This window comes from Zeus faber, assembly GCF_960531495.2.
Source record: "Zeus faber genome assembly, chromosome: 15".
NCBI lineage: Eukaryota > Metazoa > Chordata > Actinopteri > Zeiformes > Zeidae > Zeus > Zeus faber.
The window spans coordinates 26,823,013-26,836,412 of NC_137194.1; the positions used below are offsets into that span (position 1 = coordinate 26,823,013).

General features: G+C 41.6%; 1 protein-coding gene across 1 annotated transcript in view; it reads left to right on the top strand.

The window, feature by feature from the left end:
* ubr4 (ubiquitin protein ligase E3 component n-recognin 4) overlaps positions 1-13,400 on the top strand; it is a gene marked incomplete at its 5' end in the record, with an annotated part of 87,575 nt that overhangs the window by 35,976 nt on the left and 38,199 nt on the right. Inside the window, 17 exons of the mRNA XM_080015339.1 lie at positions 347-517; positions 835-1,017; positions 1,511-1,669; positions 2,242-2,394; positions 2,789-3,016; positions 3,148-3,305; positions 4,706-4,880; positions 5,163-5,364; positions 5,682-5,845; positions 5,976-6,192; positions 6,410-6,626; positions 9,806-9,869; positions 10,385-10,519; positions 11,060-11,234; positions 11,476-11,607; positions 12,008-12,129; positions 13,206-13,317. Coding sequence (XP_079871465.1) covers positions 347-517; positions 835-1,017; positions 1,511-1,669; positions 2,242-2,394; positions 2,789-3,016; positions 3,148-3,305; positions 4,706-4,880; positions 5,163-5,364; positions 5,682-5,845; positions 5,976-6,192; positions 6,410-6,626; positions 9,806-9,869; positions 10,385-10,519; positions 11,060-11,234; positions 11,476-11,607; positions 12,008-12,129; positions 13,206-13,317 — 2,767 coding nt within the window. The remainder of the gene's footprint in view (positions 1-346; positions 518-834; positions 1,018-1,510; positions 1,670-2,241; positions 2,395-2,788; positions 3,017-3,147; positions 3,306-4,705; positions 4,881-5,162; positions 5,365-5,681; positions 5,846-5,975; positions 6,193-6,409; positions 6,627-9,805; positions 9,870-10,384; positions 10,520-11,059; positions 11,235-11,475; positions 11,608-12,007; positions 12,130-13,205; positions 13,318-13,400) is intronic.

Here is a 13,400-nt window from a genome sequence, read left to right on the forward strand (position 1 = left end):
TATCGTTCAGTTAATTTTAATTTATCATTGTGTCAGCATATAATAGTATATTAATACAAGTCTAAATGTCTGCAGAAGAGATTTCTATTGGCATAGAACATTGGAACAAAAACATCAGAGACAGTTTCCTCCACCTAACTAATAGAAACATACATAAATCACATTCTATTGCAACAGTCCTATTGTAGTCCAAAGTCCCAAGAAATCACAATTTTGTGTTTGCTTCAGATGATTATTTAATAACTTCAACAGCTGTGCTTGACACATCTCAGTCTTTAATAGATACGTACAGAAACACTGCTCCTTTCTTTGTACATTCACATCTCTGTCTCCTCCTTCATACCAGGTGGGCTCGTCGACTGCGGCAGTCATCCTGGAGATGCTCATTTTCCTCATGGACGCCATCCAGACCAACTTCCAACAGGCTTCAGCCGTGGGAAGCAGCAGCCGGGCCCAGCAAGCCCTCAATGAGCTGCACACCCAGGACAAGGCCGTGGAGATGACCGACCAGCTGATGGTAAAAGGCCCACGAGTTGCTATAATGGTGTAAAAGATTTACTACACCAGTGATTCTCAACGTGTGGTCCGGGGTCCCCCAGCATGGTCCCCCAGCAATGATTAATAGTTGAACTTCACCACAATTGAATTAAGACGACGTTACAACCTGTTAGAGAATGTACAATAACTGTATAATAGTGTGTTAATATGTTCACCGCTAATCTCCCCACTATAGTCTAGACATGTATAGTATTTCACATCTAACAATAAAGATCTTCTCTGATTGAGTTTCCAGGGACTAACACATTACATATGTTGTTTCCTGGAATTCCTCAGGTACCCACCCTCGGCTCCCAGGAGGGGGCTTTCGAGAACGTGCGGATGAACTACAGCGGCGACCAGGGCCAGACCATCCGCCAGCTCATCAGTGCCCATGTGCTGCGGCGCGTGGCCATGTGCGTCCTGTCGTCGCCGCATGGCCGCCGCCAGCACCTCGCCGTGAGCCACGAGAAGGGCAAGGTACATCACAGGAATGCAGTCATGTGTAAAATACTGACCCGCACTGCAGATAAACTTTACAACAAATATTTTACTCTATTTCAGTTTTGGGTCATCAAATTAGACTGAGATATTGAAGTATCACGATCATTCCTCACCGAGGGATTTCCAATCATTGTTTCACTTGTATTATTCTCAAGTCTCAAATGAATGGTCTTGAACTACTCTCTGTAGTTCTCAAATAATCCTTGTATGTTTTATTTTTCTTATAAATGGTGTAGTATTGTTTATTTTTGGTCCATTTTTATATCTATTTATACACTTTCATCTTGATGTAGCACTAGCTTGCTCTTGAATTCTTTATCTCATTGGCCATTATCATTTGCTTTAATTTGATGTTCTCTGGGAAGACTTTTTGAATTTGTTTAGAAATGTGCTCTCCAGAAGAGGTTTATCATTGTAATTATTCGAGTGTTATATTTATCTAATCTCGTGCTATCCTCCCTGTGCACAGATCACAGTCCTCCAGTTGTCTGCCCTGCTGAAGCAGGCAGACTCCAGCAAGAGGAAGCTGACCCTGACCCGTCTGGCATCTGCGCCCGTCCCCTTCACTGTACTTAGTCTCACAGGCAACCCCTGCAATGAGGACTACCTGGCAGTGTGTGGACTCAAGGTTAGAGAGCAGTCTCAGTTATTGTTCATTATCCTCTCAATAAATGCATGTCAATTCTGCCTGCTATATTTTTCAATTCCTTCTTATATTTCAACTTGTAATCTGTATGATTATTCTGTTTTAAGAACCCACATTTAATACTTCTTTATCGGGAACTTATGTATGATCTGATCTGTACAAGAATGAACAGATCAGGTACATGCAAGAAGTGAAAGGTAGCTGTGCTAATTTGAATAAACCAATGTAGCTAGTTATGGTCAGTGAACTGTTGATATGGAAAAACTTGAACAGAAAAAAAATATCTCCACCATCTCTAGTGGCTTACTTTGCCATACATACGAAACGAGACATACTTTGGAGAAAATAATCATAGAACGACGACAATAGTAAACAAGGATGTTGAAAGAAAGAAGTTCCAGCTTAGAATGGAATTGTAGGACTATGGGTGTAATCCACTCAACACAGATCTTATGGATTGCCACTTTAATCTTTTAAAGCACCAATCTAGCAAGTCAAATTCTTTGGATGTGCAAAACAACCGCATTCCGTTTCTCCTTCCCCTTCTCTCCCAGGACTGCCATGTTCTGACGTTCAGCAGCACCGGCTCTGTGTCCGACCACCTGGTTCTACATCCTCAGTTGGCAACCGGCAACTTCATCATCAAAGCCATCTGGCTGCCAGGCTCCCAGACGGAACTTGCCATTATCACCGCCGACTTTGTGAAGGTGTGTAGTTTTGGTGCTTAAAGCTGTTTTGACAAGCTAATAAATACATCAAAATCTTGAGTGTTGTGTCTTTTAAATAGCGCAGTGTTTAATCTAGGTAAAAAAAAAAAATTCTCAAATTTTCCAATTCTTCACTCTGATAATTAGAATAACAAAACAATGCTGGTAGTTCTGAAACGAAAATCAGTATTTATGCAGATGCACAAATCGATTTAAATAGAAATAAATAGTTCTGTACGCTGCAACTCAAATAAGGCTAAAATGCACACTCAAATTTATTTTTTACAAATAATGATATACATTGAGAATAAACCAGAGCAGAACATTTTATCTCAGAATTTCTTCTAATGCTACGGTAAGACTTGAAATCTAATTTCGATTGTCTTCCGTCTAGATCTATGACCTCTCCGCGGACGCCCTCAGTCCCATGTACTACTTCCTGCTGCCCAGCTCCAAGATCCGTGACGCCACCTTCCTCTTCAACGAGGAGGGAAAGAACATCATTGTCATCATGTCCTCAGCGGGCTACATGTATACACAGCTGATGGATGAGTCCAGCAGCGCCCAGCACGGCCCCTTCTACGTCACAAACGTGCTGGAGGTCACCCACGATGACCTGAAGGCAAGTCACACCCCATACCAGAGCGACTGACACGCTCATACCAAAGCGGTTTGCTGTGTGAAGTGCTGACTCTCATTGTGTGTGTGTGTGTGTGTGTGTGTGTGTGTGTGTGTGTGTGTGTGTGTCAACAGGACAATAACGGCCAGGTGGCAGGTGGAGGCGTGTCCGTATACTACTCACATGTTCTGCAGATGCTGTTCTTCAGCTATAGCCAGGGCAAGTCCTTCGCTGCCACCATCAGCCGCAGCAACACCGATGTCCAGAGGCTCTTCACTATCAACATCAAAGGGTGAAATGACACACATACAAATGTGTATTATGGTTTAAAAAAAATATTTCTAAATCCACAAATAAATAAGGTTGAAATTTATTTTGTTGAAAAAAAATCAGCCGAACAAACAGAAAAACTAGAAAAAGTATGCTGAGACACGTTTTGCTGTCATTTCTGGTTGCACTGCTTCTGTCCTCTCGTTTGCTCTCTGTGTTGGAGTTTCCCCATGGACGGGGCTCAGGCAGCTCCTCCACACACACACACACACACACACACACACACACACACACACACACACACACACACACACACACACACACACACAGCGGCAGTGAACCAGGTGAAGATGACCTCAAACCCGAGAGTCCGAGATTTTATTTATTTTTCTGGTTGTGGGGTTTTTTTATGTAAGGGTATTTAAAACAAAAAAAATCACATTTCAATGTCCGAATATTTTTAATAATTAAAAGTTCATTGCTATTTGAAAGGGTGTACTTGCATTATTATGCTAATGTATTATCATTTTATCAGTGGAAAAAATGCTCTTAAAATGACATTGTTTATCAGGACCATTTAGTTCTGGGACAATATATCATTCAACAAAAGTAGTTATCGTGACAGGCCGAATGATTTGTAATGCACACACTCCATGAACAGTATTAGAGGAGGATTTTGACACTAGTGTTAATATTGCTCCAATGTAGAGCTGCAACGATTAGTCACCAACTATTTAATGAATTGCCAACTGTTTTGGTTTTCTCTGATTCCAGCTTCTTAAATGTGAAGATTTTTCTGGTTTCTTTTGTCCTGTATGACAGTAAACTGGACGCACTGGGACTCAAAATTGGCCCTGCCATTTTTGGCCCAGGGGGGAAGGGGGGTTGTGACTGATAAAGTCTCCCCATGAAAAATCACTGATCACGCTGCCCTGGCATGAGAAACAGAGGACAGATGGGGAGGGGTGGGGTTGAGTAAGAGATGTGATTGGCACAGCACAGTATCAATATATAAAATTTATGGCCCGGCTGTTGGGCAATTTTTGTTATTATTATTTATTTTCTTAGTTATATCGGCCCCAAGGTGCGCTGGCCCACTGGGAAAATGCCCGGTATGGCAGATTACCAGTCCACCCCTGGTTGTGGACAAAACAAGACATTTGAGGACATTGCCTTGGGCTTTGTGAAACCATGATTTACATTTTTCACCTTTTTTTTTTACATTTTATTGACAAACCAACTAATTGAGAAAATACATAAAATCATTAGTTGCATCTCTACTCCATTGTGACGGCGTCCGACACCCAGCACTCTGCTCATTCTTAGAGTGATTTGGAACTACATTTAGCCTGTTTGTACTGCTCTGTTTTCATCTGTCTTTCTTTACTAATCCCCCCCCCCCCCCACTCTGGTCCTCCCCAGGTCCAATGGAGGCAGCAGTAAGATGTCTCCTGCTCTGTGTCAGTGGTCTGAGGTGATGAACCACCCAGGCCTGGTGTGCTGCGTGCAGCAGACGACTGGCATTCCTCTGGTGATCATGGTGAAGCCAGACACCTTCCTCATTCAGGAGATAAAAACACTCCCTGCTAAGGCCAAGGTGAGGCTGGAGGCTATAGAGCAAAACGTGTGTTTGTGACTCTGACGTCACCTGTCTGTTTCTGAAGGCATGTTTTAAATCCACACGTTTAAGTGTATGCTTGCTGTTGACTTCTTGGAAAGTAGATTTGGTGCCATTGCCTTTAATATGATATTGATTGTGAGCGACATACAGAGACTAGTATAGTGGGTCATCATTTATTCTGTATCTCTGATACCTTAAATCTTTTTTTCAGCAGTACCTCAGACATACTTCCATCTCGTTCCTCTTGCCCTCCCTCAGATTCAGGACATGGTGGCAATCCGCCACACGGCCAGCAATGAGCAGCAGCGCACCACCATGATCCTCCTCTGTGAGGATGGAAGCCTGCGGATCTACATGGCCAACGTGGACAACACGTCCTACTGGCTGCAGCCCTCCCTGCAGCCCAGCTGCGGCATCAGCATCATGAAGCCCGTCCGCAAACGCAAGGCCGCCGCTACCAGTAGGTTGCTACCTGATGCCTAGAACTTTGTTATACTCTTGAGACAAAATTTACTTTCATTTACTTATATTAGTATTTTATCAGAAAAAAATGTCATTTTGATTAAGAATGTGAGAAACTACTCTGTAGTCCTGGAACAGATCTTTGTAAGCTGACTTTGCTCAGTGATTAACCTCCACAATTACCACTGAATGCTTGCAGCACATTATATATAGAAATAATAATAATAATAATAAAAATAAGTCTTTGTTTAGCACTTTGCTATACTTCAAGACTCATGCTTCATAGTGACAGCTTCATATGTGTCTTTCCACCAGCCACCCGGACCTCCAGCCAGGTGACGTTCCCCGTGGACTTCTTTGAACACAACCAGCAGCTGACGGAGGTGGAGTTTGGGGGCAATGACCTGCTGCAGGTCTACAATGGACAGCAGATCAAGCACCGGCTCAACTCCACAGGGATGTACGTGGCCAACACAAAGGTAGGACCGCCACACAAGGAAGGTTTTTTTTTAAAGGAATGGATGTTACCACCATTCCATTTCCCAAATGATACAGATATTGAAATCTTTAATAAGCTAATTTTATTGATTCACTTCACTCCACCCACAGCCTGGCGGCTTCACAGTGGAAGCGGTTAACAACAATAGCTCCATGGTGATGACAGGCATGCGGGTGCAGCTGGGCAGTCAGGCCATTGAGAGGGCGCCTTCCTACCTGGAGATCTTTGGCCGCACCATGCAGATCAACCTGACACGAGCCCGCTGGTTCGACTTCCCCTTCACCCGAGAGGAGGCGTTGCAGGCCGACAAGAAGCTCTCCATCTTCAGTAAGAGTTCAGAATATCACTCCTTGTTCAACAGATGTTTGTGTTACACAAACTCACTGCATTTTTAAATATAATGTATCTTGTAATCTCAGGTATTCTGCTAAATCAGCAAGGTGCTGAGGGAAGTCTGTTGTTGCACATTCAAAGTGCTTCAATGAACACTTTAAATATATCACATTTCCTGACAATTCGTCATCGCCCGTGTTTTTCTCCCAAGTCGGAGCATCTGTAGACCCTGCCGGTGTCACCATGCTGGACTCCATCAAGATCTACGGAAAAACCAAGGAGCAGTTTGGCTGGCCAGAGGAGCCGCCTGAGGACTTCTCCTCCGCCTCCGTCAACAACGTCTGCAGCCCGAACCTCAACCAGGGTAATGGCACGGCCGATGGAGACTTGGCCACACCCACCGCCACTGGTGGCACCGTCCTAGAGAGGTACGGTCTAATAACCCCGAGTGGTCACTGGTTCAAAACAAACTGCTGTTGTTTAAAATGTTGTCTAAAATTGTTTTTTAAAGGGATGCTCCAGTTCAGAATGGGTTAGCTCAATGCAAGGCTGTAGAGTAGGGATGCCACGGTGAGGAATTTGTGGGGGGTGGGGGACGGAGTTTCCCCCGTTATGTACGGGCACTAATTAGGGATGGAGGGAGACAGGTCCCGATCTACACCTGATCTAAGGTCTATAGCCTTCTCTCCTCTCCTCCCGTGATAAAGACTGTCCTGCGACTCTGCTCTGCTCACAAGCAGACACTTTCAATTTTGTAGCCTCTGACTAAGTAGTACCTGCTTATTATTTTACAAATTAAATTTTTTCTTTCATTTGATGAATGTTGGTGCTGATATGCAAAAATGTACTAAAAGTTTTTATTTAGGTTTTATTTCTATTCTTTCTTAAAAAAGAAAAGCAAGGGGGTGGTGGGCAAATAATGTCATCGATGTATGCCCGAACACCACGTAACATCGTTAACATGATAACCACGGCAACCCTACTGTAGAGGACATAGGTTTCATATTTATCTGTAATGAGGAACAGTGTTAACAATGTTAGTTATAACATTCTTTCTCAGTCCTGGAACTAAAACCATTTTCTGATGTCCCAAAAATATATATTGAAATTATTAATTTATATTGTAAACATGCAACGATTAGTCAAACTAATGGCTTGAACTGATGACTAATAGCCTACTAGGGAAATCCTTAGTCGGGGGCAGCCCTAATACGATTAGATAAAATAAAATACATTTTAATTAAATCATCTAGCTTGTCCAAGTCTGGTCAATCCGATGCAGCCTACTACCAATATATCTCCGTCTTTCTCACATGCGTACACACACACTCCAGGCCGATTCACTCATCAGCACAGCATCTGCAGAGAATACTCAAAATAAGCAGAAAAATGCGATCCATATTGAAATCGGACTTTTAACATATTTGTAAAATTGAAGATGTGAACTTTTATTCACTGAACCTTGAACTTGAACACCAACGGCAAACAAGTTAAAATGCTTCTAAAAAGCCGTCCTCCGAGCAGTCGAAACATTTAAATGCCTTACTTTATGTACAGTGGGGCAAAAAAGTATTTGGTCAGCCACCAATTGTGCAAGTTTTCCCACTTAAAAAGATGAGAGAGGCCTGTAATTTTCATCATAGGAAACGTGGAAACGCTGGGTCTTTCAGCATGACAATGATCGCAAACACACCGCCCGGGCAACGAAGGAGTGGCTTCGTAAGAAGCATTTCAAGGTCCTGGAGTGGCCTAGCCAGTCTCCAGATCTCAACCCCATAGAAAATCTTTGGAGGTAGTTGAAAGTCTGTGTTGCCCAGCGACAGCCCCAAAACATCACTGCTCTAGAGGAGCTCTGCATGGAGGAATGGGCCAAAAAAACAGCAACAGTGTGTGAAAACCTTGTGAAGACTTACAGAAAACATTTGACCTCTGTCATTGCAAACAAAGGGTATATAACAAAGTATTGAGATGAACTTTTGTTATTGACCAAATACTTATTTTCCACCATAATTTGCAAATAAATTCTTTAAAAATTGGACAATGTGATTTTCTGGATTCTTTCCCCCCATTCTGTCTCTCATAGTCGAAATGTACCTATGATGGGAATAACAGGCCTCTCTCATCTTTTTAAGTGGGAGAACTTGCACAATTGGTGGCTGACTAAATACTTTTTTGCCCCACTGTATGTCACGCAGTCGTGACGTGGTAGCAGATGCCAAATTTTGTAATAATCCATGGATGGTGCAATCTTGCAAGTTTTTCATCAGCACACACAAAAGTTATAAATAAGACTGTTTTTTTTTTTTTGTGCACTGTGATTGGGACAGAGAAAGCAGGACATCTGGTAACACGCGCTCTACGTTCTCACTCTCCATTGGTCCAAGCAGTATCTTTGAGGGTTTGTGTACAATAGTTGTCATTGTTTTGGGGTGTAAATTGATTTCCAATAAACATACATTTGCATTAAGTAAGCATATTTGTCCACTCCCATGTTGAAAAGAGTATTTAACACTTAAACAAAAATATCCCTTGAAGGTCGCAATTAAATATTTTATATCGATTGACAGCCCTAGTTATAATAAAAAAAATAGTGAACTGATTTAATAGAAAATTAGAAAAATATATCACTGTCCATGCACAGGAAAAAAAATACAAGAAATTGTGTTTTGCAAACAGGAGAAATGACGGCCCGTTAGAGCGGCCTCCACTCTCTCCACCGGGAGAGTTTCACACCAATACAATTGGTGGATGTAATTGAACCTCCAGTAACTAGGAGCTATGAGGGGGGGAAAAGATCCATAAAACCCTTGCTGCCCAATGTACCTCCCTCTCACTAACACTGAGTCACTAATCAAGCAACTGCCCTGCCCCAATCCCGTGGTGATGGTGGTGCATCTTTACTGTTGAGCCCCGCCTCCTAAACTGTACTTTGAGAAGTGTGTTATAAATTAGCTTCATTATCAAGGAGTATTTTAAATTAATTAAAATTTTAAATTGGCGCTTGAAGTTCAGTGTGAGTCAGTCAGGAGAGAAATTAGGGGGGGTTTGGAGGAGAGGCTGTGTGTTGTCATGGTAACAGTGGTCTAACTGTTAGAATATTGAGCGTGTTGAGCGCATGGCTACCTTACTGTCATCTTCTCTTGCATGCCTCTCTTCTCGTTTAGTTGAGTCATTTACTCTCACCTGTCTTCTTTCTGTGATACCTCACATTTTATTTGTTCTTTTTTTTCTTTTGCTCCCCAAAAAAACCCACAATAAAAAGTTGTGAAACTGAGTCCTTATCGACCTTGGACCGGTTAGTAAAACTTGCCCTTTTCTCTGCGTGTTTGTTTGGTTTTGTGCATGCTTGTGTGCCAGTAACAGAAAACTGTGAACATGCCATTTCTCATCTCCAGCATAAACTGTAGCCTTTTTCACACTGAAACTATCTTTTTTCTTGCATTTGATGTTTTGTTTTGTTTTTTCCTTTTTGGCTTAGACTTTTGCTGACACTACAAAGCGGAATTGATTCGATTTTAGCACTTTGGCTTTCGTGTTTTTGTTTTAGTCTTAAGTAAAGTCAGCAGTAGAGGCGGACTTGACTTATTTTATTTTTACTCCTGTTCAGGTTGGTGGTCAGCTCTCTGGAGGCTTTAGAGAGCTGCTTTGCAGTGGGATCCTCAAGTGAAAAGGTAAATTGACACGAGCGGTTCCTTTTTGGCTTTTTAATGAAGGGAGCAGAGAAGGACAATTATAATTAGAGTGGATTTGGCTCATGATTTGACAATGACTATTGTTACTTTGGTAAGATATTGATACGAAGCAATCATCAGTTATGTGGATATTATGATAAAGCAGCTAAAGGTATGAGAGTAAATTGCATCATCTTTCTGTAATGTAGCCTTAAGACAACATTTAACGATATAACAATATTACGATAACCAATATCTCAAACAATATGTAGTCTGATCACAACATCGATATAACAATATGTCCCCCAGCCCTAAATCGACTTTCCTCCTACTTTGTTTCTCAGACTTTGTCTTTCTGTCTGATATTTATTGTATTCGGGGGAAAACATAATGTGCATATCAAAGAATGCCTTTGTTGTATTTGTTTGCCTTACATTAATGTAAAGTACTTTGAGCACTTTGCATGTTGTGTATGAAAGGGTCTATTATTGTCACAATTATTATTGTCTCTCCAGGAGAAGAACAAGGCTGCAGCGTTGGAGCTTGCCACCCTCCTCCTGTCCATGCCCACCCCAGCAGGTGTCCAGCAGCAGACAAAGGGACTTCTGGCCAGTCTGCACACCAGCCGCACTGCCTACCACAACCACAAGGTAGGAGAACAGGCTTTTTGGGATGATCTTGGACCAAGATGGTTTACATTTAATAGTTGTTTAACTAATTTGGTAAGCAAAATGTATAACTTAACATTAAATTGGTACAAATTATCTTGACTGAATTCTACCACAAAATAAAATGGAATACACAAGAGCTGTCACAATTATGACAATTTCATAATTGTGGCAATTATTTACAATTATTGTCACTGTTACGACAGCTCTGTGCATTCCATTTTTATATCTACCCGTTGTTGGTTTTTTTTACGTCACCTGATTGCCTAATTTATTGGCGCATTTTACACAATCGGATATCAATGTCCACTGAATTAATATAATATGCAGTAAATTAATATTAGAACATGAATTTGTTTTGTTTCCAAAAGTTGGATTGAGGCAGATTTGGAACTATTGTAGGTTTATACTATGATTATGGCATAAAACGTCAAAAATAGACAGTTAAATTGTTAATCACAATCATCAGCTTTCCTGATGGTGACAGTGCTACGTTAACAGCCAATTTCCTGCCCTTCCCAGGACCAGTCACTGCTCAGCAATGCCGTCCAGTGTCTGAACAGCAGCAGCCGTGAGGGCCGGGAGCTCGATCCCGACGTCTTCCAGAGGCTGGTGATCACAGCCCGCTCCATCGCCATCATGAGGCCCAGTAACCTGGTGCATTTCACTGAGACCAAACCATCACATGCTGACACGGGTGAGACTTGGATTTCCTCAAAAGAGAAAATACATATTTGGTTCTTGACCTCTCTCATATAACATTGTCTAAATGTAGAGCATGGTGATTGAAATCAAAATTTTGCAAACTGTTTAGTTTCAAGGCAACTGTCTAAAATTATTTAGATAACAAAAAACAATGTTCCCATGAAAATTCTTCAAAGCCCTGACATCAGTTGTATTTTTGGGGATTTGTTTATGGAATACTTTTCTGTGTTTAGAAATGACAGAGGACAGCCAGAAGCACGTGGATGGTGAGAATGGTAATTTCATTATGCAGCTGGTCAATAACTTCTGGAAGCTCCACGCCCTCAAACCAAAGAATGCCTTCCTTGCCCCTGCCTGCCTGCCCGGTAAGTGACAGAAGAACTCTACTCGATAGCCAAATCCAAAGCATTACAAGGAGTTTACCTATATTAGCTATCATTCAATATTCTTATTGCATCTCAATATCTGAAGTAAGAAAACGTGGCCATTGACCATGCCATTGCGTTATTACAAGTGATTGTCATTGGGTTGAATTGGACCCACTGCAAAAATCTTGAGTTTGACTCTCAGCATATATATTATTTACATTAATGGTGTATTTCCTGATTTCTTGACATCTTACAAACAGCTGTTGTTCAGAACTGCTACTATGTGTCTCACTGTGTGCGAGACACCAAACACCCAACCAATGCACACCCAACTATAGTTGAGGTTACAGTGTTGAGTATATCTGTTTCAGTTTCCTATCTTTTCTTGCATCTTAAGGTCTGACACACATTGAAGCCACTGTGAACGCCTTGGTGGACATCATACATGGATACTGCACATGTGAACTGGACTACATCAACGTTGCTTCCAAAATCTACATGCAAATGTTGCTGTGCCCTGTGAGTGTTTCCTGCTTAGGTCTGCGGAAAAGAACCTGGAAAATGTAAAACGCAAACAATAGATTTCATTGACTGAGCCCATTAGATGCTCAAGGGTTATTCAAGGGTTTGTTAGCCATAGAGAAAAAGCCATCCTGTTCATGTCATTTTTGATTTATTTTTATCTAACAAAAGCTGCTTTCACACATGCACTCCAGACAATATCTGTACAATCAGGACCGGACATTGCCTGTAGTTACCCCTTCACACATATAGCTCACAACCAGAGATTGTCCGTGTCAGATGCGTTTACACCACTTGGAAATACTGTTTGGTTTAGATAAGGGGCGGAGCCTGGGTAGAGTGTGTTGGAGGCAGGCCATGACTCTCTGCAGAGTTTTAACACACCCAAGATGGTAGACGAGGCTACAGATATATCTTTTTTAGCGTTGATACTCCATGTATTTGCACATAATATGAACTAAAGGGTGAAAAAGGAATATAAAGGAAAGCAGAATGGAGTACGAAGCAGCGACACTCCTTGCACGAAGATCTGTACGAAGTGAAAGAGAAATTAAATGAAAGAGACATCATCGATGTGCCCGCTCGCTGTGAATGCTCAAGACAATTACCTGCTCTGTTTACTCATGAGCTCAATCGGACATTACGTGGAATTTGGACATTTGTGTTCACACATACAGCTCCTCCGGGTAATGTCTGGATAATTTCAGGGTTGCAGTGAATGTGTAAAGGCAGCTAAAGTGTGAGTAGAAAGTTGAGCTTAAATAAGTGGTTTATGGCTTTTTTTAAGTGGTATTCTGGTTTGTGTTTTGTAAGGTATTACCTTTTTGTAAGATATACAAATCAAGCAGGGATATGCAAATTCTGCTTTTCTTAGGCAAGCGATTTTAATTTTAATGCCAATATTGGGATTTCCAGTCGGTGAACTTCTACAGGATTAAAAGCATAAAGAATATCACAATACGTTCAAACGGATGATCTGACAATGCTCTCAATGAAGAGAAGTTACTATGTTTCTCTGTTAGATCAGCATATCTTCATAGAACTAAATGCGTCGTAATATTTTTGGATCTCAGGACACCGCTGTGAGCTTTGCTTGTAAGCAGGCACTGATCAGAGTTCTGCGACCAAGAAACAAACGTCGTCACGTGACCCTTCCTTCCCCTCCGCGCTCCAACACACCCATGGGTAAGTGTCCCTTGTCCTGAGATAGGAACTATCCATGTCTTAAAAAATATATATATAAAAATTAATTGAATGAATGAGTCGAA